This window comes from Calonectris borealis, chromosome 1 (assembly GCF_964195595.1).
Source record: "Calonectris borealis chromosome 1, bCalBor7.hap1.2, whole genome shotgun sequence".
Lineage (NCBI taxonomy): Eukaryota > Metazoa > Chordata > Aves > Procellariiformes > Procellariidae > Calonectris > Calonectris borealis.
The window spans coordinates 79,426,032-79,453,414 of NC_134312.1; the positions used below are offsets into that span (position 1 = coordinate 79,426,032).

At 40.6% G+C, this 27,383-nt stretch overlaps 1 protein-coding gene across 1 annotated transcript in view; it reads right to left on the bottom strand.

Annotated features, from left to right (window-relative positions):
- Window positions 1-27,383, bottom strand: part of WNT7B (Wnt family member 7B) — an 89,038-nt gene that overhangs the window by 25,990 nt on the left and 35,665 nt on the right. Inside the window, exon 2 of the mRNA XM_075162153.1 lies at window positions 13,759-13,985. Coding sequence (XP_075018254.1) covers window positions 13,759-13,985 — 227 coding nt within the window. The remainder of the gene's footprint in view (window positions 1-13,758; window positions 13,986-27,383) is intronic.

Here is a 27,383-nt window from a genome sequence, read left to right on the forward strand (position 1 = left end):
TGGTAGTCTGCCGCCTTTCAAACTTTCCATGCCCATCCCTAGCAGCACAGTAGTCCAGGGTCTTTCAAAAATCAGTGTCTTGCTTTCTTTGAGTGAAGCTTATGCCTCATTATGTCAGCAGTATGTGGAATATTGCCACTAATCCCTGAAAACAAACAAGAAAGTGGCGCTGCAGAAATTTCGGTTGTGTAAGAGGGCAGGGAAATCCCAGCTAACTCTCCTGCTAAGAGCTTCTGTTTATACTGTAGTTAATACCACAGTGTCTGTAATAAAGCAACATGGTTGATCAATGGACAAGGGAAAAGCAAACAAAAGGGAAGGGAACTTGGTTTCAGCATCACTGAACTGCTGAAATAAAAGAAAATGGGAGACAGCAAGGAGAAAAAGAAAGGGAAGGAGGGAAAAAGTGTTCAAGCCCCATTGCTGGTGTCAGGATGTCACTGTGCACCAGTAACTAGAAAAAGAGGGCCTTGGACAGGAGGATTTACTCGAAGAATCACAGCACACATACAGCGAGCGTACAGTAAGTAACCAGCAGTTACTCTCCCTCTGGGCTTTATTCTCTCTCTTTTATGTTACATGTAAGTACTGAACATGTAAGTATTTTCTCTTTGCGAAATTTGAGTTTAGGCTCTTTGTAGACAACTACCTAAAGTTTCCAAACGTCCTTCTTATGCAAACTCACCTAATAACCTTACCAGGCCTATTCTCTTGAGATTTTTCAGTACGGTCTTTTTTCAGGCCTGGACTCGCTTTCTAGAAGACCCTCCATGACATTTCTGTCCTTTGCTTCCTGTTTGGATAAGACGACTTTAACAGCAACCATTTTTGCTTGAGGATCCCAGAGTACTTCACAAATGTTTAAGTGGAGGTTAGTCCACATTAATTAAGCCTTTCAATTCCCCACTGAAATTAGTCATCTTTTGTCTCCAGACAGCGAGGTATGAAGTGACTTGCCCAAGGTCACAAGAAAAGTATATGGCACAGCTAGGAACAGAGTCCAAGTCCATTATCTCCTGTTCCATGCTTTAACCATAAAATGATAGTTCTCACATTGAACTAGGAGCCACAGGGTATGTGAAAAATGATAGGAAGGGAATTGTATTGAGCTTCTTGAGGTGACGCCTTCCTCTCAGCTTGGACAAAGAGAACAAAAAATGATTTTATCCATTCAGAATGAGTACTTCTCGGGTTAAAGAATATGCAAGTGTTTTCGCTCTTTGCTCAGAGGAAATTTTCAGTTCAGATGTTTCTTTACTGGTCAAGTTGTAATTAAAAGAACAACCTTTCTAATTAATCATTCTCTAGCAATATACTAAATTTATTGATGGCATCCTTTAAAACACACCAAAACAATAGAAGGCAGTAAAAGACACATCTGTGCAAAGGAATGAGAGACTCACAATATTTTTTTCTGCATCAATTTTGTAATGTTCATGGAAGAGTCTTGCCAGGAACCTACATATTACTTAAAAATTTTCTTTAAAGCAAGGAGTAGAATGGGAAAAGAGATCTACTCGTGTCCTACATGTGGTAATGTATTGATTTACAGCAAATCTAGTTGAAAGAATCACGCGGCCTTGTGACATTTTGAGAAATATGGCAGAAAACATATGGTTATCAACTTGTGCTAATCTTTCTCTGAGTATGGAGTACCACAAGCACTTAGGAATGAGAAGCCGTTAGAGAATAAAAACCACTTCACTGTTCAGGAAAGTTCACCACCTTTGCTATGCAGTTAATAAAATATCCCATGTGTTTTCGCCTGGGATACTGGCATTGGCAGTTTTCCAAAATACTGACTTATACATCAAGACTACCCTTCAGAAATGCCCTGACCTCAACCTTCTTCCAGCTACTTACCATTAATAGCCAGAACGAACCCAACTTAATGAAACAGCAATGCACAGATGCTCCGTGCTGACCACTTCTGATTTTGGAGCCTGCTCTTTGCCATTCACCATTACCGATTTTTCCTGCTCCCAGCCTCTCTCTTTTTCTTTCCTTCTCCCTTTACATCCATTCATAGATCTGCTGCGCTCTTTCCCACTTCCTCATGTCCCTAGCCAGGCAGTTGAAAGGCTTCCATTGCAGGGATTGAAAACATACTCCATATTAAATGTAACAGAATAGTATGACCGGCCGGTCCATGTTTCAAACACATTCAATTTATATCACAGCTGAGAATAAACATGAGGGGAAGCAACTTGATGGGTTGCTGGAGGCTGTGGCTACCCTTTCTTGTGGAACATGTCTCTGTCACTTGCTAAATAGGTGCACCATCTGGTGGTAATTTTGGACTCCCACTTGTTCTTAAATTTCCAAATAGCAGTGGTGGAGTTATGCCTGTGGTTGCAGCATTTTTTTTTTTTGCCAGTATCTGTCTGAAAGTCATCAGCTAAGACAACTTTTGCAGGTACTACTGGTGAATGAGTACCAAGAATAGCTAGGACTTTAAGTGAAGGTCGGGTTTCCATGTCTGCTATGTGGCGCAAGCAGGTATATTAGAGGACCACATGCTCCCCTGAGAAACGTACTTGAGAGGAGGAAAAATTTCACAGACAAACCAAAATTAGATATTAACTGGCTTGATACCTAATTAGGGAGTTTAAGCTCCCAGGATAGTCAACTGGGACATCCAGAAAGTCATGCAGTCAAATTAAGATCCAAATCACCCTCTGGAAGTGCTTCTCTCTCTTCTTTGACCATACAAGGAATAGAGGCTGACAAGGTTCCTATCTTAGACATCTCATCCAAATGCCTGGAGCTATGTGGTATGAAACTGGGCCAAAGAAAAGAAGTGAGGAAGGGGCTCCCCATTTTTCTGCTTCTGTTGTCTAAAGTCCTTTAGTTCAGCAACAGAGACAGAAACCACTGCTACCTTTTGTGCCATTCCCCTCACAAACTACAAGGTTGCATTGACCATGTCAGATGCGACATTCTGTGGACACCTCTTGTGAACAGGATGGGTGGAGGCTGAATCAGACAGAAAACAATTTTCCACGTTGTCATGAAGAAATGAGTGAACAGGTATAAATAAATCATGATCCGTGCGTGAACTTTGTTCGTTTTAGCAACTGGAATAGAGCTCTCCAGTTTACAGCAATTCAGTCCATGTCTGTTGAGCTTCTGTCTACAGACAGAAGCGTCTTCTCCCAGTGGACCAGTGAGCTTTCTGAGGCGCAGTCTACTTAAAGACTCCTCAGCCATCCAAGCCCACTTTTTACACCGACACTGGTTAAATCTTGGGAATCATCTTTCTTTCACAGTCCCAGAAATTGGAGGTTGAACCTCTGCAGTGGAGAGAGCATCATAGATTGCCACAGATTACACTCATGGCTAAAAGTTGTCTCAAGCCACGTGGGCATGCATTTGAAGTGAAACACTTTCAAACTCTCTTTTACTTTAATAGGACTTAAAATGGAGGTTTTAAAGCTAAGCACATATTGGGTAAATATTAGAGCACAACTAAAGTTGCTGGCCAGTTTGAATCCTGAGGGAACAGCTACCTTAGCACTACCATGCTAGATTCATGTTTTTCAAGCCTTCAAATAATAGATAATATAGTCCTCTTGCTTGCTTGCTTGCTTGTTTTCATTTTAATTTGACTCTTGTATCAGTAACAATAATATTATACTTCACAGTTATGGACATACGTCAGTAAGATATAAAGTACAGTCACGGGTAATTTAATCCAATGCTAAAAAGCCATGCATGATACTCAGGAAGGAAATTTTGTCAATTAGAAAATAAGATATTTGTCAGACGTAATGTTTTGCAATATGCCAGCCACTTCATTAGAAAAAGAAATTGCTCATGACTAGAGGCAAGTCAGCAAACTGCATGGATTGGTGATTTAAACCCGAATGCTAAAACATTTATTGACAAACCAAAATGTACAGAACAAGAAATACTGTGTTTTTTGTAATGTTTGTAAATGCCTCTTTGTGCATTTCAAGCTTTTCAATTTAGAAACAGATGGTTTACCAAACAGAACGTATCCCAAAGAACAGAGGAGGAAAGGGTGCGATGCTGCTACACATGTAACTCTGAAGTCTAATGTTATGTTTAGCCTGTCCTGCTTGATGTAGAGGTTGAACTAGATGACCAAACCTATCATCTGTAATTCTAGGGAAGAGATTTTGACAACATAGTTAACCGCAGGAGTAAAGCTCAAGGCATCTCCAAAGTCATTAGAACCCCAAGTTATTACAGGATCGCATACCGGCAGGTTAGCTGCCGTCCCGCTCTACCTGTCGTCTTACGTAAAGAACTTTCCTTGCAGTGGCAAGATTTGGCAGCACCTGCCTGTTTGCAAAGTTGCTCTGTACTTAAAAAATCAAATGTTAAATAGCTGATTTCCATTTAAAAATTGGGTTTTAGCTGAGACCCTGGTATGAAATTCAGCTCCACTTTGAACTTCTGCTCGTACCCAAAAGCCAGGAGCCTTTTTAGTGGCTGTAAAATCCTGGGTCTAGTGAAAGCAGTGGCAAAATTTCTACTGACTGCAATAGGACCAGAATTTGGCCCCTGTCATTTTGGATTAAGCCCACCACCACTTTATTTAACTCTAAATGCTATTTGCCTTCCCGTTCTAAATGCTATTTGCCTTCCCGTTTTAAGCGTGCATTGCATTGTAAGTCATTGACCAGTAGGACTGGGACACTGGAAGTAACTAATTGAGTTAGCATGCTATGGATCATTTGTAGCCAGCAATTTTACTACAAAGTGACATGAAAAAAAATGATATTAAAGGAACATTAACGTTCCAAGTGAGGCACTTGGAAGTAAGGAAATGCCAAACTTAATGTTGCTATGCAAAGTTAGCCCTGTTGTGTCCAAACTTTGGTACAAATAGTAGCCTAGAATTTGCATACTATCTTTTCCACAGGACCTCTGACTCACTCATCCCAAGGCAGACCAGGAAAGTAACATGGAAAATTTTATCCTGAGTAGCTAAAGACAAAGTTAAAAGCAACAGAAAATGAGGATTTTTGTTCTGCTGAGCAGAAGATGATCAGAGTTACAGGTCGTTACAGACTCTGCCTGTAAGGCCATATTATACATAACAGTACCCTTTTTCACTACAGCTAATTACATATTTATTAGGATGATCGCAGAATATCAAGAACCATAAGTACCCGCCCATCTCCAAAAAAATGTTTCTTTTCCACATCAACACTTAAATGGAGCTACTCCATTTAATAAAAAACAGGTCCATTTAGTTTTGAACCATTGAAACAAAGTATTAAACTGCATCCCCACGTCAGGCCATTGTTTTTTTGAGAGCATAATGGCCTTTTTTTAACCTGAGGTTTAAGGTCACAGGAAGGCATGTGTGTCACGCTATGTGATGTCTCTTATCAAGCTGTGTGGTATGTTATGGAACCGTATAGCTTAGAATACATACAGAAGCATGTGAGAGCAGAGCTCATGAGATACAGAGGCTTGACTCTCCCCAGTTACAGTTCCCTGCATCAATTTACATCACTGCACTTAACTAATTTAAAATTGAGTGCGCTAACAGACCAAAATGGAGTTGTTCAGAGTCAGGTATATCAGTGTATTTTAGTTTGAAAATGTCTACACAAAAACATCCATTCCAAGCAAAATCTTCATTTTTATATGTAAACATGGAATGAAACAGGAGTTTTAAAAGTTAGCACTTCCCTCAGGATGGACATTCCAGATTTCATTCAGGTCAACATCTACCATTTCTCATCCAGCTACAAGCCATGCAGAGTTCATGAAGTAATTGTATTAACATATTAGTGCTACGTTTAGAATAAGGATGTCTGACTTTTAAAGCAAGCCTGCTGCCAAAGAGGTAAATATTTAAATGGCAATAATAACATTTTAATTTAAGAGAACTTGTATTTTTCTTCAAACTCATGACCCTTGAGCGAAAAGAAAACACAACTGAGCTACACTTGAACTAGACAGTAGTACCTTACAAAAAGACTAGGGAGTAGAGAATATAAATTGGGAAATATAAAAATTTGTCTATTCGTGTTTGGAAATTATTATATGCTACAGATTATATATGCTAGACATTTCTTTTATAGGAAGGCAAAGAAAAAGAGAGAGAGATGATAAAATGAACGTAGCAAGGCAACTTTTTTTCTAGTAAAGTCAAACAAAATTTATTACTGTCAACTTATAATTTACAAATGGTACTGTCCATTCACATTTATCTTTTCATCTATGATTTGAGTGTGTTTTGAAAACATTAATTAAGCCTCACCAGATCATTAGGAGGCTCTGGCATCTAAAGACATTTTTGACGCACAGAGAAATTGTCACACACAATTTTTCGAATTGATTCGCTAAGTTGGGAACCCTCCATCCTCTCAAAATAGGATGTTTCTTTAATATGACAGTACTTCCTTAGAATAGAAAGATATTTTTATTTTTCTAAAAACCTCCAAGTGACAGAAACCTACTAAAATGAAGAAGAGTCTGAACCTACCACTCTCACGATAGGCTGTCTCCTCAGCTGAAATAATACAAATTCTTAGCACAGTAGTTGTTTCATAACTTTTTTACCAATCCTTCCCAACCTCAGCTGCTGCCAGCTGGGAGGTTTATTTTCTTATTCTGGTTTGGGTTACTGTCTTGCTTTGCTACTTGTGATAGTAAAAAGCTTATCCACCCTTCTACAGCCAGAAAGTATGAACAGTTTGAATCAATTCTTTAATTTCCTCCAAAGATTATAATGGAAACTAAGATAGCCTCTCACTTACTTTACCTTGTAACAACTGGATTATCACAGGTTTTTTCCCACTGTTTAGCTTTCCGTCAAAATGAATTGCACTGGAAAACCTGTCCTTGCAAGGCAGTTTGCATACCTTACAGTGCTTACTTTACTGCCTGTAGGGTAACTAAAAGAAGTGCGCGGGTCTTTAGGTGGAATAGCCCAGCTTTGTTCCAGCATGGCCTTTCTACCTTTGTAAGGCAACTTGTGGGATAGTCACTGACATAACTGAAATCTTTCTGCAATAATATATATCTAAGAAGCTAGAACAAATATACTGGCTATCCTTAAGGTTAAGGATATTTTTATTTCTCCTTCCAGCAACAACATGTCAGTTGTGAAAAGAAATGCGCTGTTTGAGACATTTTAAAAGAGAAGGCTTTGCAATGGTGTTTGTAGTTTGATAAATCTTTCCTGCAAAATGAGCACACCGAGGACGTCCTCAGATTTGGGTATTTTTTTCTCTTTACCAGCTGCCTCTGCCTGCCTGCCTGTCAGTTATGCAGCTGGTATGGATGGTGGTTCACTATGCATGTCTTGCGGGTTTTTTTTAATTCAGCCTAATAATGAGAAAATTCTCTTTCTAAAAAACCAAGGATTATACATCTTGTTATACACCACTGTGCTTCTATTAAAAACTATCCTTGCATAAACCACAGCTCATTAAATTTGCTGTGGTATTTATAGCATCTACTAGTTTTACTAAATCACACTTGCAAACGCAATGGCTCCACAAAGACATTTTGTGAAACAGACATCGGCAGTCACTCCAAGGTAGCCACACGAGTAATAAAGACCCAGTTTGTATTGGTCCTACGTGTTCTTCTGGAAGTCGCACACGCTCCTAGTACAGATTTCAGCTCATTGAATGCATCCTGTGTACCTCTCTCCTGGCATCCCAGGCAGCCTGCTGCACTGGGAGTTGAAAGCTGATGCCATCCCCTGAGAAGCCACCTCTCACACTGGAATGTTTTTTACCATATCCTAGCACCAACACAGACATCCAGTTCAAATTACTGAAAACAAGTTTCTTTCTGCTCCGTTGCTTGAACGCTGAAAGGACATTGTTGTCTGGGACCATGCTATATGGCAACAACAAAAACCCAGAAATTTTTCCACATTAGGTCCAAAAGCCACTGTGCAATTGAGGTTCACAATAACTGACAAATGCCTAAACCAATCATAGCACCTACTGCTATGACAAAGATAATTACTGCCTTTCCGTCGGTGAAGTGTGTACCCTGCTCTGTATCATATTTAAAATAATCTAATTCCAACTCATTTTCCCCCTCCAAATTGTTTCCAGCTGTACGATTCCTTTCTTTCCCCCATATTGTTTTTATTGGATATAACGCAAGTCCGTAAAGATAGATTTTCCCATAATAAATATACAGATGTTAGAATAATAAACATACAGTCAACCTGATATATGAATATTACTAAGCATTAATAGATATATAACTAGCAACATAAATCGATTAAAAAATTGGAAAATGAGAACATAAAGTAACAGAGAAAGAAATAGCAGGAGGAAAGGCAGGCAAAAAGTGAGATAGAAATGTACTTACTTTAGGCAAACTATCTGGATTCATTTATGGTTCCCTTTATTGATTTGCTGATAGCATTAAAGCACAAGTATGGTTGTAAAGCATTCCTAAGAATGCCGCCTGTCTTCATGTATTGGAAGTTTTCTGCTCGTACTGAAAGTCAAACTTTCCAAGTTGGCCAACTCATACCATACTAGACACTACTGTGCTAGATTAATGTATCTGCTTGGATGCGAATTTCCATTTTTGGAGAATAATGAGCCTCTCTACTCCTCCCATTTTTGGTAGGAAGTTTTTATGAACATTTGGCACCTCGGTTAAACCACCATCATAGCCCAGAATAAAAATGACTGGATTCATATGTGAGATGAATCCAAATTTAATTAAGCCTATATATGGCCTGCACCAAGAATAATTTACTGAATGACACCCCCTCAGCATGTATGATAAGATGCCAACCATTTCTCCATGATGCCATCATTTACATATCTTTCATGCCCAATTCCCATGTTCTTTCAGGCCTGCAGCTGAAACATTGGGATCCAGTGTGGACTTAGTTACCTGTTTCCAGTACAAATATAGAAAGAATCACTTTTTTTATGAGTATCTTTCCTTCAGAAGATGTTCCCCTCCCTTTCTTAGTCTTCTGTTTGAAATTATGCTGTCTTCTTAGTGGTTTATGTGTGCATGTATGAGTGCATGCTTGTATATAACCGTGACATTCAACTTTATTTTCTGATTGTGTTTCTCAAAATAACTTGTAAGGTCTTCTTCACCTGTGAGTTAATAAAATCCATGCATAGATTTTGTTAGTCTTTAAAACTGTAGTTTTGTCTCCCATCCCTCCCCCTTTCTGCCTGGAGAGTGGATCAAAAGTTGAGCAAATGCGTGGTGACAGGAAGCTTCTTAAGATGTTGTTCTTCTCCTAAACCTCCCACGGCAATAGGGCTTTAACCTCGCTTCAGATGCATCCTTTCAACATGCCAGAAAACTACAGATCAATAAAAAACGTGGGAGATTTTTTCAAAAAACTTCAGAACTCCCTTGGGTTTTGCCTATTTGTTGATCCTTCCCTGTCAGGTATCCAGTTCAATGATTTGCCAAATCATTGTATCAATGACACAGACAAATGAATACTATTAAATCATGATCATTTTCCACATCATGAGTCTGACAAAGAAGACATCTACAGATTACTTCTGGTATCTTAACAGCTGTATTTTTCAAAATACCTCATTTTTGCCCTGGATTCAGCACTGGTAAGAGCAGCCTGTTTATAAGCACTCCCATTTGTAGAATTCCAGCAGAAATGGTCAATGCACAAATAATTAGCCAGAATAATCCACTGTCATAGAACAACACTAGGTTTCACTTCTGTTATTGATTCTGACTCCATACTTCGGAGGACATGACAGATTGCTCCAACCATCATTTGGGGGAATAGAGACCAGTCCCTAATGCTGGAGCTCTTTTGCATCAATAACTTGATAGGACCAGGGGCTTTACTCTTCCAGATCAGGATCCTTGCCTTCAAAAGGTAGGACAATTACCTTTCAACAATGATTATCAATAGTAGCAACTGATGTATCATTAACCAATTAATTTTTGAATCCATTTGTTAAAAGGTAATCTTTAAAGAGGTAATTTGTTAAAGAGGCTTACAGCAAGACGAGCGAGTGGAGAGTGCAAAAGATGACTTTATGTGAGAAGCTGGCATGAAAACTAGAGATGAGTGCAGGAAGGTGACAAATACATGTACACAGACAGGATGAGTAAAGTGAGTGTAGTAGTGCTTTCCTCTGGGGATGGCATAACTATGGAAAAGTTCCCAGCTATAAATATACGAAAAAAAGCTATACACAATGCTTGGCTAATTCATCCCATGCCACATCCTTTGTTCATGCTACTAATTTGGATCTCTCCGTCACTTTTTATCTCTGGCTGCTATAAATCTTTCACACCAACACAAATGCCCCGTGCGTAACATAATTTCTACAGTTGTTATTCTGTCCTCTGAACTATTTCAGTTGTTTTAAATACAGACTCTAATGTACTATATAGGTAGTACAGCCCTCATTCACTGAAGTACTTCTTTGAAAAAATAGCTCAGCACCAATCCAGCTTAGCTAACGTACTGGGGATTTCCCTGGCACAGTAGGATCCCCAGAAGTCACAAAGGTGGACATTTGCTCCCGTGGCATGCCTTCTGGCTGCTGCTTGGTTGTGGCAGGAAGATATGCATAGTTGGAGCACAATGGCACCCAAGAGGTGGTGTTGGCAACAGATGCACAGCTCTTGGAGAAACCTCATGTTGGGTGAGTCTAGGGGTTTACTTTGAATTGGGGGGGAGGGGGGGAGTGTTGCATCGGGATATGAATTAGAATAACCCTAAATCTGCACTTGTCAGGGCTCGTGGTAGAGCGTTGGCCCAGTGGCTAAAGAGTAGGTCCTCTCTTTGCCATACAGATAGAGAGCAATTAATATCATGCTATCATAGCTTACTCGCCCTCTCCTCCCTATGACCTGAATAATTTGCCTTGATTGTTCATCTCCCTAAGTGATTCTGGGAAAAAGCTAGATGAGCTTTCCTTTAGGGTGAAGTACTTAAGTACTTAAGATTTTTTTAGTCTTAATCCTTTCTTCAGTCTGTTGAGGCAGAACCAAATGTCTGGTATAGTGTTTCTGTATATGTCAGACACGGATGTGTTTTGTTACACATGAATATTTATGCTTACAAGTATTTTGTACCTTTAAAGTATTTTTTTTCAACTTTGTCCTTTTTTTTACTTTTTTCCCCTCACTAGCGTAATAACACCACTTCCTAAACCCTGTCCTTTTCCTAGATACTGACCACATCGTCTCTGGGTGCTACTCCACTAATAAAACAAATAAAGACATGTGGATTATGGGATCCTTTATAGACCTGCATGGAACTCATCTGGCTCAGCTGGCAGGGGTCATGTAAACCTTCTCCATCCGTTACAGTTTGTGTGGTTTCACACCCAACAAATGTCAAAGCAGAACTCAGCTGCAACTGCCAAGTTTCGTCTGTATTTGGGTTAAGCCATAAAAGAACCCACCAAATTCCACATCAGTCTTTTCAGAGTTGCAAGAAACCACCCAGGTTCGGTGAAGAGGTCAAAACTCTGGCGAACATTTTGGCAAATACGACCTGAACAGTGGCTCAAGAAATCCCTGGTTTTTTCAAACTTTGTATTGTCTGAGCAATCTGATAGCTGGTCCATCCTGGTGCCAAAGCATTTTTGTTCCCTGTAGCTCTTATTTTGTATAGAAACGTTCAGAATGAAAGCACAGGCACAACTTGTAGTCCTCTTTAGGCATTTGGACTGTGCTCACTTGCAAGGTTTCTGAGGATGAAAGGAGTCTCTCAGTGGTGAAGAGGATTAATACTCATGAGTACAAGGATAGAGCTGATGAGGTGTCACAAGAGTCCTAGCTTGAAGAGGAAAGCAGAAGTGGTGAAAGCCTTTTCACCAGGAACCTTAGTGATGACACCAAATCTGGTACAACCCTCCAGAGTGTGCCTCTTCAAGGACATAAGTGATCTCACAGAAGTTAGGAGGACTTACTTGTCTAAGGGGCAGAGCATGCCTGCAAGCTTTGGCAGATCAAGACAACATAGCACGAAGAAGTACAATGGTGGCATGCTTGGCGGCTCTATATTTTCTGGCAGCAACATCATTTTGGACATCAACTTAAGACAAACAAGCATAAGACCAACCAAGGAGGACCAGACCTGTGCTTCTAATAGTCAAGACAAGTGACTAGATGTTTTTCTGGTTCATTTAAAGTTGAAGGTAAAAGTCAAATGTTAGGGTACTTCCTGTATATGGTGTCTTGAGGTTGTTTAATGCCTTCCACTTACAGTCTTTTTAAGAAACAAAAGTTAGGCAAGAAGTGTTATCTAAACAGAATTAGAAATATCTTAGGACAAATGTGGGAAGAGACACTGATGAGCAAATTCCTCACCACCAGCTTTTCAGCATCAAAACCAAATTCTACCAAACTTTTTTCTGAAGTTCAAAAAGTTCAGACTTTTGCTTTGCCATTAATTTGGTTTACTGGGTCTTTTTATTATTAGTTTTAGTCCTCTCCACTTCTGTGATTTGGTGTGGAGTAATGCTCCTAGAATACAACAGATTCTCTGTGGGTGTAAGTCAGTTCCCCTCATGCCAACGGATTTATTCAATTACAACACTTTACAGCTGGGCCACTCTGCCCTTAAAAAGCCCAGACCTCAGCCAGACTCTCAGACTTGCATGTTCTTTGAAAAAATATTCAGTTCCATCATTGACTTAAGCATACCTCAGCTTTTAGCATCATTTCACTAAGGTGTTGGAAAAAAACCCCAAAGCCTTGATCTCCAGTAACAACCAAAGCATCATGTAAGTCGTTTCCTCTTTGCACAGATGGGATGAAATACTATGCCTTTTTTTCACGCAGTTTTGACGAGATCTTATTTCTGACCACATTCAGTTGTGTTGGAGGCACAAGACTCACCTGAACCATTGAATTCAAGAAAGAGGTGTCACCCAAAGAAGAATCAAACACAAGAAGAACAGGCTACGACCCCACTGAGAAGCTGAATGGCCCTTGTGAGAGCCGCACACCACAAAATGTTATCCCAACACTGAGCAGCAGACAGCATGGAGGATCATTAGTGGGAAGCCCTTGGAGGAGAGAGGGAAGGTCAGGAATAGGCTAAGGATGCTCAGCTGGGTGATGAGGAAAATAATGATCTCAGTGCTGGAAAAAATTTGCATAATCTCCCCTATGAGATAATATCAGACATAGGGTAAATGGAAAGTAATCACTTTAACTTCTGCCAGCTAACAGTTCGTCAGGCCAAGGTCCTGTATTATCTTCTTTGAATAGGTTTCCTGCCTCAAATCACTTGCAATATTTTCTTTACAATATGATAGCAACACTAAAATGGATACGTATCACTGCCATATATTGGAAGGCCAGTGTTATATGCACTGTACTTCCACCAGTTAATTGGGACTCTCCCATTACTTAAGTTTTTGGGAAGTCTGCAGAGGTTTTTTTGGAGCTGATTTTAGTTCCCTTTTGATTGGTCATAATATGAACCGTGGTTATCATGGCAACTTCTAACAGGCTGACAATTGGAAATATTTTTTCACAGGGTGCGATGACGGTGTCCTTGGATGCCTGCGCAGGCATCTCGGTCATTGATGGGTATGAAGTTGCACAGATACAAATGACTTCATCTAGAGATCACTAGAGATCTCCTGTCTCTTGCCAGTTACTTTTCAATGAGTGCAAACATACAGACCACAGTTCTGAGAGCATCACTGTTCAACTCCAGTAGGCAAATTCCAGAGGGATATAAACCTTTGCAGGACCGCAGTGAGAAATCTAAAAGAAAAACAGCCCCAACATACCACTTCAGCACCATATTAGAGACACCCTTACCTACTCGAAGCTCTTGTCCAAAGACTGTTTTCTCTCCCAGCGCGGAGCAGTTCCACCTCCCGTACCGAAACTGGTACTGGCACTCATTGATTCCCATTTGTGCCCCTTCCCCGATCACAATGATGGCATCAGGGCGGCTCTGGCAGATCGCTCGCTGCCGAGGGGCCAGGCCTGGGATTTTGTTGCAGATGATATTAGCTCCTAAAGCCACCACGGATGACAAAGCTCTGAAGAAAAAAAAGCAGAAAGACATGTTATAACCAAATTGAGGCCATTAATTGCTTTTGCCGTGTGCTGCCGTGTGGCAGGCAAGGCGCTGGGCAAAAGGGGAAGGATTGGAAGTTGGGTTCCTATAATTATGCAGACTTATTCCAACCTCTCTGGTCTGGTAAATGAGGTTGGAAATCTTGCAGTAATTCCTGATCTGATTTGTGCCAGAAACAACAAACAAATGGAATTTTGGCACTTTTGCTTCCAGTCCTACACGCAGCCATCAGCTGATGAGATGTGGAAAGCAAGACATATTTAAAAGCAAAAAATAGTGATAATTGATTGTCTGCAAATCTTTGGACTCATGTCTGCTTTGAATGGCCTACATAGATTCACGCTCAGCGTTTTAGTTTCTGCAGCCAGTTCATCCATCCCCCATTTGAAACCGTTGAGCACAATTTAGAGAATGACTTCACGCTACAATGACAACCCTCTTGCCCGTTATTACACTCAGGGTATTGAGTGATTAATGGAAGTTCACCAGCATAACCATACTTTTAGACCTGGCAAATATCACGGAGCACATACGAGTGATCCTTAATATGTGCCATCCAGACTAGAAACATTTGTAGTTCTCATTCTTCAAGTATATTTTCAGAATTCATTATAAAGTTTGCGTATAACTTACACCTGCCATATGTTTTCACTTTAGTGCATTTATTTTTCATTTTTCAGCTCACTTTTCAACATCTTTACAGGCTCATTTTTCAACAACTTTACAGGCTCCATTTTAAGTGGTAATATTTGGAAAAATAAGACAACATGGGTAACATGTTCAATGATGCCTCAGGTCGCATCTACCGAGTACCAGCCAGGCCCATGCTGGGATGCTTCAACTGGCTCTGGACAAGTCAGCAGGAGCAAAGAGAGCAGTATAGCTGCCTTAGTGAAACAAGCCTTGCTCAGCATAGTGTGATGGACCCTGAGACAGCTACGCAACCAAAACCTGGAAAAGCCCCTGCCACACTGCCCAGCTGGCTGTCCTGCTCCTCAGGGGAGCATCGCTGCTTCTCGGCACCTGCAAGGAAGTATCTCCACAAACCCTCTCCCCTCTTTAACTTGTCCAAGCCTGGTATTGGATCATACAGGTAATTTCATTTTCCCGTCAAATGCTGTTGTTGACTGCCTCTATAATGTAAAGATGGTTGCCCAGATCATGCTGCAGCACTGGCGTTAAGTTTCACAGTAACAGAAGTCATCATATATAAAGAGGTTAGTAACAGGATACAGACTAACTTCTCCATTACCTTCCTCTCCATCCTGAACACTGACTTAAGCCTTTCTTCGTAGTGTTAAAAATTTCCCACTGGAAATGCTCCTTTTGGAAAATGCTGACTAAACAAAATTGAAGAATTTTATAGGAATTTATCAACTTCATCACAAAGGTAACTGCAAAATTACATAAATGTTGCATTTCAACGGAATCAGAGTGTTTCATTTTGCCATTTCAATAAACTACAGTAAAGCCAGAGCAAAAAGGGTGAAACGGAGAACTCTTCCCTGGCCAAAATGAAATACCGCTTTTACTGTGGAATGGAAATTCCATGATGATTCACTCTGCCTTTAATAGGTATTTATGTATACCTTTTCCAAAGTTAACAATCCATGAGAAATTCGCCAATTGTGTTTTTTTATTTATGGCTTGCGGGGGGTTATAGATATAGAGACAAGGTATTGCAAACACAGAGCATGCATGCCATGTGGTACTACCTATTAAACAAAAATAAGAACAAAATGTAGTTCCAGCTCTGACCACTCAGAGTGTTTGGAGCAGGAGTGCTCAGACCTGTTGCTTTAATTCATGTTCCCCTGGGTACTGAGCAACAAAGCTGGAGCATCAATTGGAACCAGCGAGTCCCCAAGATTCATGCAGGTTTTGAGTTAAGGTTTTGTTTCTGGCCCACCTCTACTTCAACAACTGAATAAAATATTTAAATTATGATATCTTTAAATCAGGACTTTCCAAGAGATATGATAATCTTCAAAAAAACATTATGAGTTTGGTGTGGAGATAATAAGATTCTCTGACCTTTACAATGGCACTTTATATATTAACCTATGGCTTCAAAAGTTAATGAAAATCATAGGGGAAATTATCAATATGTAATTTTTTAAAAATCAGGCCCTTCTCAATACTGAAAAGTAAAAGTGTTGCTTTCTTTCATAGCTCATGGAGCTTTTATCTCTCTGACTTCAGCGACTTTCCACATCAAGTAGGATGTACATTCTGAAAACGTTGAAGTAAAACGCAAAGCAAAGTATTTTTCCTTTATAGCTGATGTGTTGTATTCAGAAACATATACTCTTTCATGACTCTAAAATGCCAGGACCCTTTCCCAAATCATGTTAGGATCCAGTTCTGGCCCTTCCATGGTTTTGAAGTTATGACAAGGGAAAGATATCTTGTACAGAGTAAGTAACCTGAAGATGCCAGGGGGACAGGGGACTCTGCCATTACAGCTAAGTCTGTGGTTCTTCTGCCCGAGGGAGGCTGAAGGGAACCCAGGTCGGCCACTCGCTCTCTGCCGGGATGCCCAGGCAGCGGGTCAGCTGAGGAAAGGGTGAATTTCTGCAGCCGTTCTTCAGGGGAGAGCAACAGCCAGGGCTCCCTGGCAGCAACACCTCCCCGGCTTGGCACATGCAGCGGTTCTCTCGGTGCCTCTCAGGCTGTGCCCCATCCTTACCCTATCATCTCCACCTGGCTTTGCCTGGTTCTCTGAGACGGAGCAGGTGGCCAAGTGTCCTGCAAGACCTCCCTGTCCGGTAACCCATTTCCCTTGCAGCAGGAGCTGCTTCAGACACTGACCCATCTAGGAAAACCTAATCCTGAAGGAATCCAGGGTTGGGTCCTAAGAAACAGACATGCACAAGCATTCAAAATTTAAGTTGATGCTCGATACACATGCACAAGACATGCAGTTCTGGTCCCCTGGCTGTCTGATGGTCATTGACTTACTGAGGCCACATGACCAACTTACTGATAAAAATTATATATAAGAATTATTTTTATATGATATAAATATTTTTTAAAAAATAAAAAAATAAAAATACTGATAAAAGCTATGAGATAACTTTCTGACATCATTTTTTTAAAAGTGCTGAGCCCCCACAGTTTCCACTAACTATCTCAAGTTGAGCAGCAAAAACTTTAAAACAAAGGAAAGCAAGAAAGAGTTGGCTACATTATCTACCCCACGTATAATTTTCAGTTTAGTTACTTCCTCCATACACATTGCTGCTGTCTCATAATTAAGTTAAAGAGTGTATTCTTTGGTCTCCCATTGTTTTTGGAGCAGACCTTGGTCAAAGTATTTTAATACAGTCAGTTTATTCATCCAGAAAATAAGCATGATCGTATCTGCCTCAGAAGGTATTGTGAGGATATCGTAATTATTATGTGTTTGTAAAGTGCTCTAAGACATTCCTCATTAAAAGAATTAAACTGCAATTATTGGGGGTGGAGGGGGTCTTAGTTTTTTTATTATTACTTCCAGGGACTTCCCCCTCTCTGGCCTGAACTTACCAGCATATTCCCTCAGACTTCTTTAGCTTACTTTTAAATTGTTACTATAATTTCAGTGCCAAACGAAATGCTGAATCATGAAACTGAGGTTTTGGAAAACTTTGTTTATATTAAAGAAATGCACCCAACAGCATTTCAAGCTTCCTCTCTGCTATTTCTTGTGGCATCCCTCAGTTTGTGCGTCCGTCACACATTCAGGAGGGATGTGCCGTGCTCCTGCCCTTGGCAGGTTGAAGGCTACATATTTTTTTTTACTAGATGGAGAACGTTTCACTTTATAACTGTCAAAAGGCAGATCCCCGTGCCACATTTTGGCATCTTCTCCCATCTAATCTTTCTCTGCGGTGCAAACTTCCTTGATTCTTATCACAAGGAAATCCTGAGCGCAGCGTTTTGTTAAGATTTCTGGTGCAGTTTACAGTAATTGTAACCACCCCGCACCACGAAAGCCCGCGCACGCTTCAGAGTTTTATGTTGGGTCATCCACATGGGTTATCCAATTAAACACCATCCACATGGGTTATCCAACTAAACAGCATTAGTGGAATAATGTCACATTTCCTAAGCAATTAGTGGTCGTGGCTGGCATATGGACACTTTTCACCTTTCTTCATCACTTAGTCATTAATCCAAGGGAAACACCAGCACTGAAATTGAGCAATAGTTATAAACAGAGTTACACCCAAATTAAGAAAACACTGATCTAGGCTTGGATAGGACCTTGCAGTTCAAACTTCCAACAAACTAAACCTGAGGAGTGATGTTTTGGAAGGCCTGGCTTCTGCATCAGAATCCTGAAACATCAAGTTTTTCATTCTTTGAAAAAATAACTATGACTGCAGTCATAGCAAGCAAAAGTTCATGGCAGTGGGAGACAAGTTCCAGCTTATTTTCTGAAATAATGCTTGTTTAATTATGCAAAGACAGATGACTACTGTTACAAAAAATGAAAATTCTCCCTCAAAATGTATTTCCTATTATGGTTGTGTCTTCTCTCCGGGACCTAAACAACTACAGCTTTCCTTTTCACCAAGTTATGTGGAAAAATTGAAAAATCACAACCATGAAAATTATTATATATTCCAAGCAATTCATAAAAGTAAAGGTCTTTGAAAACACTGCAGAAATTAAACACTAAGACCTAAAATCATGTGAGTTTTAAGAGCATAAAATTTAATGCAGTATTGCTTGTCAGAAGAGAAATGTACTCCTCATTCATAATTTGCTTTCTCGAGGCTCTATTTTATATTTGCAAATGTAGGCATTTACTTAACTGAGGCACATATTAGTGATTTCATTGCTTTCAAATGTTATTATGTTCTGGCAACTTCAGATGAATTTCACATACAGGAAGGTCATTGCTTGAACTGTAGTTTATAGAGGGTCCTAGAGTCTTTGCACCAGTGGAAAATATATAAATATAAAGTAAATCCTTACAACGGACAGTTGTACAACCATATGCGCTACATGAGGAAAATTCTAATTTTTACTGTTGTTTGAAGAATCTGAATTTTGACAAAATTATGAAATAGAGCTGTCTACTATAGATAAGCAACAGTAACTAACCAGTCTTCAGAGTTGTCCCCAAGCTCCTGTACAGGCACACATGTGTACTGAGATTTCTCCAAGGAGCTTAAAATTAAGTTCCAACAAATGTATAACAAAAGAAGATGTAAAATAAAGAGATTAAACCGACAACACATTTCATATAGACGAAGCACTTAACCAAGTTGATTTTAACCTTTTGATGATTAAAAAAAAAAAAAACGCCCTAAAAATTCTTCTCTAGCAATCCTTTCTCCCTGGGCAAATGACATTTTATTGCAGGCGAGGGGTGGCTTCAGGAGCTACACCTTCTCCTCCAACACCCTTGCTCATTTGTATTCCTGGCTGCATAGCAGCACAGTGCACATTTCCCGCCAAGCCGCCGAGCCAGCCTTACTGCAAGCCCTTTGAATAGGCACCCATAGGGTCACCATGACCTCACCCCTAACCCTGCCACTCGATATTCACCTGAAGCTGCTGTTGGGCAGGGGGTTCATTTTCAGCAAAGAATGAAGGGATATAGCCGCACGAATCCCATTAACAGCAGAGGAGCTGCATGGCTTAAACCTCGGCGCACCGTACCGAAAACTTGCCCCACCATCTCTGATAAAAATCCCCATAATGGATTCTTTGTTAGAAGGAACCACTGAGATATTTTGCGACTCATCTGAAACACTACACCACTACCGAATGGTTTACTTAATTAAGAATTCCTAAGTAAATATTTTGAGCGTGCATCAGTTGCAGAAATTGGCAGGAGCGTCCTGGGCTCTGAATGCCATCTGCATATGTTTAGGCTTTCAATTTTGTTTTCCACCACTGGCTTTGGGAAATCATTGTTCGGCGCATGTGTTATTGAAATGGAAATCAAATCGGGCTGCGTGGTACTGTCCTGTGGTGCACTTGTCTCTGCTGGAGCTCCAAGCCGAGCCTTCGGACCTGGGGCCATGGACAGCAACATGTTCGCTCCCATTAAATGTAAGACGGAGATTTCTCTGAGGAGGTCACCCAGAAAAAAGAGCTCGCTCGATTATATAGTGCGATTGCTGGCATGGTCAAGAATGAAAGTGGTGGGAGCTTGAGGGAGGGACTCACAAAAGGGCAGAGCTTTAGAGAGGAGTGGGGACAAGGACCCCATCCCTGTATGCAATAGTGATGGGGGGAACATCAGCAAAGCTTTGGATTCATGCCCTTCCCTACCTGCCAGCTGGGAGGGACAGGATGGCTGCTATGAAGCCGGCAGTGAATGATTAGGAAGGAGGGGAGACATTGCCTAGCAGAGAGACGTCCCTGGGTCACAGCGCCGGACGACCCACGCTCACGGACTGCACCGCAGCAGCAAGCAGCGGCTCTGACAAGGGGTGTCCTCAGGGCCCACACGTTTTTGACTCCTTGGAGATGACACTTTTATGCAATCCCTGCTGATGCAGCATTTACCCCACTAGTTTTCTGGTGTATACCAAAGAAAAGCTTACACCGAGTTCCAGAAGCAGCAGTGCAGATGTGAACATTATGAGACAAAATGGAGATGGTAAAAGCCCCACTACTCAACAGAGCACCTTCCTCTACAAGAGGGGTTTGTAGCTTGCACTGTGTTTTTAGTTGCTGTGCAAAACCATAGGATTACCAGTGGTCCTGAGCCCGAAATGGAGGATAGCTGGGGAGTGGTACTTGCTTTGGCTTGCTAACGCAAGAAGCTCCAACTGAAGGCCCAGGAGCCTCATCTAAATAGCATTACGGCAGGGTAAGAGGGCTGGGAGTGGTTAGAGACAAAATTTGACTCTCCAACTCACCAGCTATCAGAGATCCCATCAGTGCTTGGTACTGGCCTTTCGCTAATTCTTACTGGTCATGCCAGAGCAAGAGATAGCAAAAGCATCTAAGATTCAGGAGTATTTCTGGCATGATGTCTCCTGAGAATTATCCTCAAAATGGCAATCCAGTCTGATTGTAAGATGACCCATAGCTTATTTGGTGCATGGCTGGTCCACTGTAATAATTTTTATTCATCAGTCAGTAAGGCAATATTTGATATGTAACAGGTTATCTTGAAGACCTGTTACATCTCTAGTTTGCTTGTATTCAATTTTTTTACACCAAGGGAAGACTCATGGAAAACAGAAATGCCCCACATGCCTTATATGTCCTATTGTATAGATCACACTGGCAAATTGGACATTTACATTCACATTGGACATTTACTGTCTTACAGCAGGCATTCTGAATAAGCTTTTTCTTTCATGTCTCCAATCACATTATTCTAGGGGCATCTTGCTATATAGTGGAAAACATTCACATCTTGTATATATAAAAATCAATAAAAGTAAAATAGGATGTTAAAATATCTGAAGTGTGGGAAACATTGATTCCAAAGCAATTTGGGTTTCGAGAAGCGTTTGGTTTGCTAAACCAGAGTAAACTGATAGGCTTGTGTTGGAAGCTGCAGGAAGGCAACAACTCTCCTGGCATGCATGGGGCAATTCGTGAAAGGCTGGAATATTCCTGCTTTGGTCTTGCCGGTGGTGAGGGTGGTGACACACATGGCATAACTGAACTTATCTGAGTAAGTTTAATGAAAAATGGTGTTGATATAAAATGATTTGATTCCTTTTAAAAGCCCAGGACCTTATCAGATTTAGAAATCAAACTGAAACACTTCTGTTTCATACCATTTTTTTCTTATGGCTATATAAACACACTTAACAGGACCTACCATTTCAGTTCTGCAAGCACCCACACACCTGCGTTATGCCCTGCAAAGTACAAGCAACTTCCACCATCAGTAACAAAAATGTCCCTTCCTGCATGCCAAGATGCCCACTGAGCCCTTGGAGTTGGTATCAATGCCTAGCACTAGTATTTGCCTTCCACCCCATTTCTGTTTTCCTTTGGCACTAGAAAGAGTCATGCTGATATCTAACAGAAAGTTACAGAGTTGTTTGCTGAATAGTGATCCACCACAGTGGAAAGCAAAATTACCTTGCAGGATAACTGTGGTGGGATATTGCAGTTCTCTTGTGGGGGAATACAACTTTGAAATACCAAAACATGACTGGAAGAGATAAGCTGCAGATTTTCTCTGTCTACACAAAAACAATTCAATATTATGGAGAAATAAAAATTTCACACTTCAAGATGTAAAATCCATGCTTTCGTTATGTTTTTCATATAGCAAATAAGAATGAATAAAATCTCTCCATCGCACATGACATATGCATAGATATGGGCATTTTCCAAACTTTATCAATTCCAAGCCACAATTAAGCATAACTGGAGTGCATATTTGGGCTTTGTCCAAAGTTTAACAGTCTGCTCTCTCCTGTGAAAAGGTTAAAAGGGGAAGAGAAAGATTAAGTCCTTCAGGCAAAGTCCAAGACTTGGCAAGACCATAACCTGCATAATTTGTGAGATCTGATGGAAGTGTGTCACACTCATGGTGTGGCTCTGAAACCATGGTAGAACGGTTCTGATTCACAGAAGCATATATTCCTTGGTCAGCTTGCTCTAAAATGTCATTCAGTTAATAGCAGATATGCATTGTGGGTTTAAAATATTAAAGATGGACTGTGGGTAGAATCTATTTTAAAATATATGCTTTGTTATATTTTCCATTTAACATTTAAGTATATGATACATCTTAATTTTTTGGCTTTGCATACATAGGGCTTTCATGGGTATGATACAAAAACTGAAAGAGGAAAGCATGTAATAGTGAGTCTACAGGAAAGGAATATACCTGCTTCCCAAAAGGAAATAATCTGGCTTTACTGCTATGGTGGTTCAGGTCGGAGCTCATTTTTGTTAGCCAAGATCTGAGTAGTCAATGAGAATAAATTCTGAAAATCTACTAATGAGCCATTATGTTGGAAAATTTAGTCGTTTATGTTCATCTTAAGGCTACACTGCAGTGGCTGTTAATCATGAGGATGAAAGCATGTATGCGGCTTTAAGCTATACCTGAAAAGCTGTACAAAGTAGTCCCAGAGGTGCTTTTAAGTGAGGAAGGCAGAGAGGCCATATTGACCCCACACACAATGTGCAATTTGGACTAAATGACCACTGGAGGTTGCTATTTGTGCACAGATATATGACCACAAATCAAGCTGTCTGACTGGTCTTGAATTAGCAGCAGAAAAGAAAAAATTAAATTCACTTTGTCGGTGACATTGAATTTTTGTATACTAAATACACCAATATACCCCGAGTCATGATTTATTTCTTCTTTCCCTTTCCTGACCACTATTTTCATGGTGGTAAATCTTTGCTAAGGCCATGAGATATCAGGGTATGAAATTAAATAACATCTGCAAACAAAATTAAAACCAAAAACCCATAGGCTTCATGCTGTCAGGTTTACTTACTGGCCTATTTCTACATCTGGAATGGGTGCATTGCTCAAACCAGTGGCAGAGTTTGTTGTTCCCATCCGCTCTAATTGTCCCACTTAAGGCAAGACCGTTGGCTGCCAATACAGAGGATGAAGAGCATAAGGTCTTCTCTTGATTTTTCTCTACAATTGATGAAGCTTTGGGATGACACACCATCAGGGGAAGGGCAGCCTCTCCTGCGCAGGTGTGCAGGAGGTCAGGAAGCGAGTGTGAGGACTGGGCACATCCTTGGCAGCACCCAAGTGTACCAGGCAGATCATTGGCTCCTTGACATACTCCCAATTTGGTTGAAGAGCCTTGAGCCTTAGACTTTTTCCTCCTCAATGGCCCACTTTTACCTTTCCCTCAAATTACGCTAGTTGGTGTACCCGCATTTATGGTGAATACACTTGCATTGTTTCCAAGATGTGGGAAAAATTGGGAAAGAAACACAAAGTCCCAGAAGCAGAAGCCATTGACCTCTCCAGGTTTGGCATGAAGGCAGGTATTCTTTGCCCTTTTTCAGAGCAACTAATTAGATCAGTTTCTCCCGGGTGATCTGCTTTTGGAATCAAGATAATTTGTCTCTTCTCATATTTTTCTATTGATTTAGAGGCCCCACACCCATTCTGTGGTTAGTACTGTCATGTTGCTACTGGTAAGCAAAATGCCATGTCACATTACTCAGTGGCAGGTTGGCACAACCAGAAAGACAGTCCACAGAAAATTACAGAGGCACAAGCTAATGGAAGCAGCAGAGTGGCATCTGTTCAAATTTAGGTGACATGGCAGATACAGCCTCCCTCCTGCCCTTCGTGTTGGAGACGCAGAGAAGTTGCATAGCCAACCCGCCTCTCAGACCAGGGTACTTCTGCACCATCGCCCTGCCGTGAGCTCAGCCTCATGCAGACATATCCAGACTAGCTTTAGGTGATCTGTCAGAAGTTGCAGTGTAACCACCACAGACCTGAGATCGGCACGGGCTAATTGCTTGGGTACTTGTCCTGCTCCCGGGACAGGTTTGGCAACCAGAAGGTTGTGCTATGGCTCGACAGGTAGCTTTAAATGAGCTCACTAGGCTTGCTGCGACGTGAGCATGGTCCTCAAACAGAGGTGCCCTGAAAGTCCCCTTCAGCCTGCAGAGCTCAGATAAGATCTTGCAAAGCCTTGATTTAAAGAAGGAAAATGCTGTGAGGACCAGCATATTAAATGCAAGAGATCTATCACAAGTTTCAATATGCTAGATTATAGTTGACACCCTTCATGCTTTCCTGGTCATGTAGTCCTATTTGCTTCAGGGGGAAATTTGCTATTAAGCTGCAAATCAGCCTAAGGAAATGTATCAGAATACATCCCTGCATAAAGATTTCATAGTAAATACCAAATCCCAAAACAAATCGAAGAGGTAGAAACTTTGCACTAAGGCAGATACCTAAGAAAAACAGAGTGCAGAAACACTGCATTCGGTAGGGTTTTTCTGCTTTTAATAAATATTTGTCTAAAAACAAAACAAAAAAATTGCAGAGTATTTTTGAACAAATACCAAACTGAATTGCCCTTGTAAAAAATTTTTTTTTAATAGCCTATTAGTGCATTAACTAATCTTGCCTTTTCTCTTCAGAGTCTGTTCCGTGACCTTTATTTCCCAGTGACAAAATTATTTGCAGTCTTCTACACCATCCTAATTAACTGTAAGCGAAACTGCTTGCAGATTTTATGGAGCAGGCCTGCATTCCTTGCACCCAGCGAAACTCCCACTGGCTCTTGATAATCATGTAAAGAGAAATTCTGATCCATTGGATAGATAATTTATGCTTAACTTCCTTACATGAATTATCCCATTGAAGTTGTGAGACAGTTTGTGTACGTGAGGTTATTCACGTTAGTAAGAGAACGAAAGAGGGTTTGGTTGTGAGCACACTATGAGACTCATCAGATCTTCAGACCTGTTCCCAGAAGTTGGACGCTACTATAAAATGGCTGCAGTCTGAGAAAGCCTTGAGGGTAAAAAAGGGGGGGAACCCCCCAGAAACTGTAGAAAATAAAAAAATATATTTCCTATGCAGATTTCCAAACATTCAAAACATTCTTGTATTCAGCATGTGGGGTTTCTGTGAACAGAAATGCTGCGTTTTATAACCTGAACTGTCAACACTGGCGCAAAACAATGTAACACCCAACAGGGCTATCCATGAATTTCTAAGGTTTCTTTCAGCTGCTTATTTCAAAATTTTAATTTTGAATGATGTAATAGCCATAGTAAACCACACAGTAACTTTTCTAGTTCCCTGGCTTGATGAGCTTATTCCAGGTGTTCAGAAGGATTAGCAAAGCCATTTTGAGGTTTTTTTCCAGAGGGAGTTTCTAAATTTGGTAGGCAGCCATAAAAATCGTGCATCTGTGTTATTATCCCAGTGGCCTGTGTTGGGTGTGTCCCTGGCTTTTTGCAAATCGCTATAAGCTTGTGAAAGCAGCTGGATGAAATACTTCTCCTTCTAAAATTTTCTCTCAAAAGATCACACACATACTGACAATCATACATATGCAAGCATTTACCTGCATTTTTGTTATGGTGTGTATTGACCCCAGTTAAGCTTCTTCCTGCATTCAAACTGAAGATGCTGTTGCCATGGGCATCTTTGCATGCCTTCTTCCTCCAGTTCTCGTTCTAAAGCTAATAATTCCAAGAAGTCCCTTTATGGCCATGTAATCCAAAGAATGGACATATTTAAAGAGGTAAGCGATAATAAACATTTGGGATTCACAGCTGAGCCAGCAGAGGTGGTACTAAAACAGCTACATAAAAATGAAGGATGTGAAACCTATAGGGTATATAGGCAGATGGTGTGGCACATGCAGTGTCAGTCAGTGAGCACCCAGAGCAGGTTAAGCATGGCTTAACAACTACATCTGAGTCACACTCTAGTCTTCTGCTGGCCTCACGCTCTTAGATAAATCTTCCTTCACTGCTAACAAATACTTACTCTGGGACTTTTTCCCAATTCTGTCACTCTTTTGCCACTGATTTTTTTAACCTTTTTACCCTTAAGTCCAATAGAAATTGATAGAGAAGTGTAAACTTTCTGCCTGAATACATTTAACCATTCTAGCGGAGAAAAACTTAAACTGACAATAACATCATAGACTATAATTAAGTCTTGAAACTATTAAATTTTCCTAAAATCCTACAAATTAAATATCATTAAGCCCTATGGCACTTACCACTACTCAGAAGGTGAGGTTAGTTAAAAAGGGTTGTGATTATAGCCAAGGATAGTCATGGAAATGCTCTAAGATGTGATATCTGCAACCTGCATTCTTAGTTTCTCCCAGCGGGTACCCAAACGACGTGACATGCCTTTGGATGTGGTATTAAGCCAACCCTGGCAAAACAAAGCGCACGCTTATCTTCAAGCGTACCAGCAGAACGCGTGCATCAAAGGATCTATAAACACATGCCAAAGCACTCTGTTGGACCGGCATATGTACGCACAGCAGCGTGCAGAGCTGGCCACTGTGTGCTTACATTGAAAGGCTTCCGTTAGGATATTACAAGACCACAAACGCTGGAGACTGAATGAGCTGCATTCCCCAGAGAGAGTCTTGTGAGAAAGCAATGTGGTAATCACTTCTGTCTGAATGGTGATGGGAAGGCACAGTATTAACAACAGAAGGGAGTAAATAGGACAGAAAGTGACCTTAAGGAGACAGTAGTCCGTCCATCTTCCCTGTGGCAGGATCAGCTACACACTTCTCACCCCTGACAGATACTTAGTACTATTTATAAAAAGACTTTAACTTAATTTTCCCTAAATTCCAACAGTTAAATCTCAGTGCTTCTTCTCTGATGCCCCTTGGAAACAGAGAATATGTTGTCCCCAGAGGTCTTGCACTATCTTTTACATTTTTATAAATCTTCT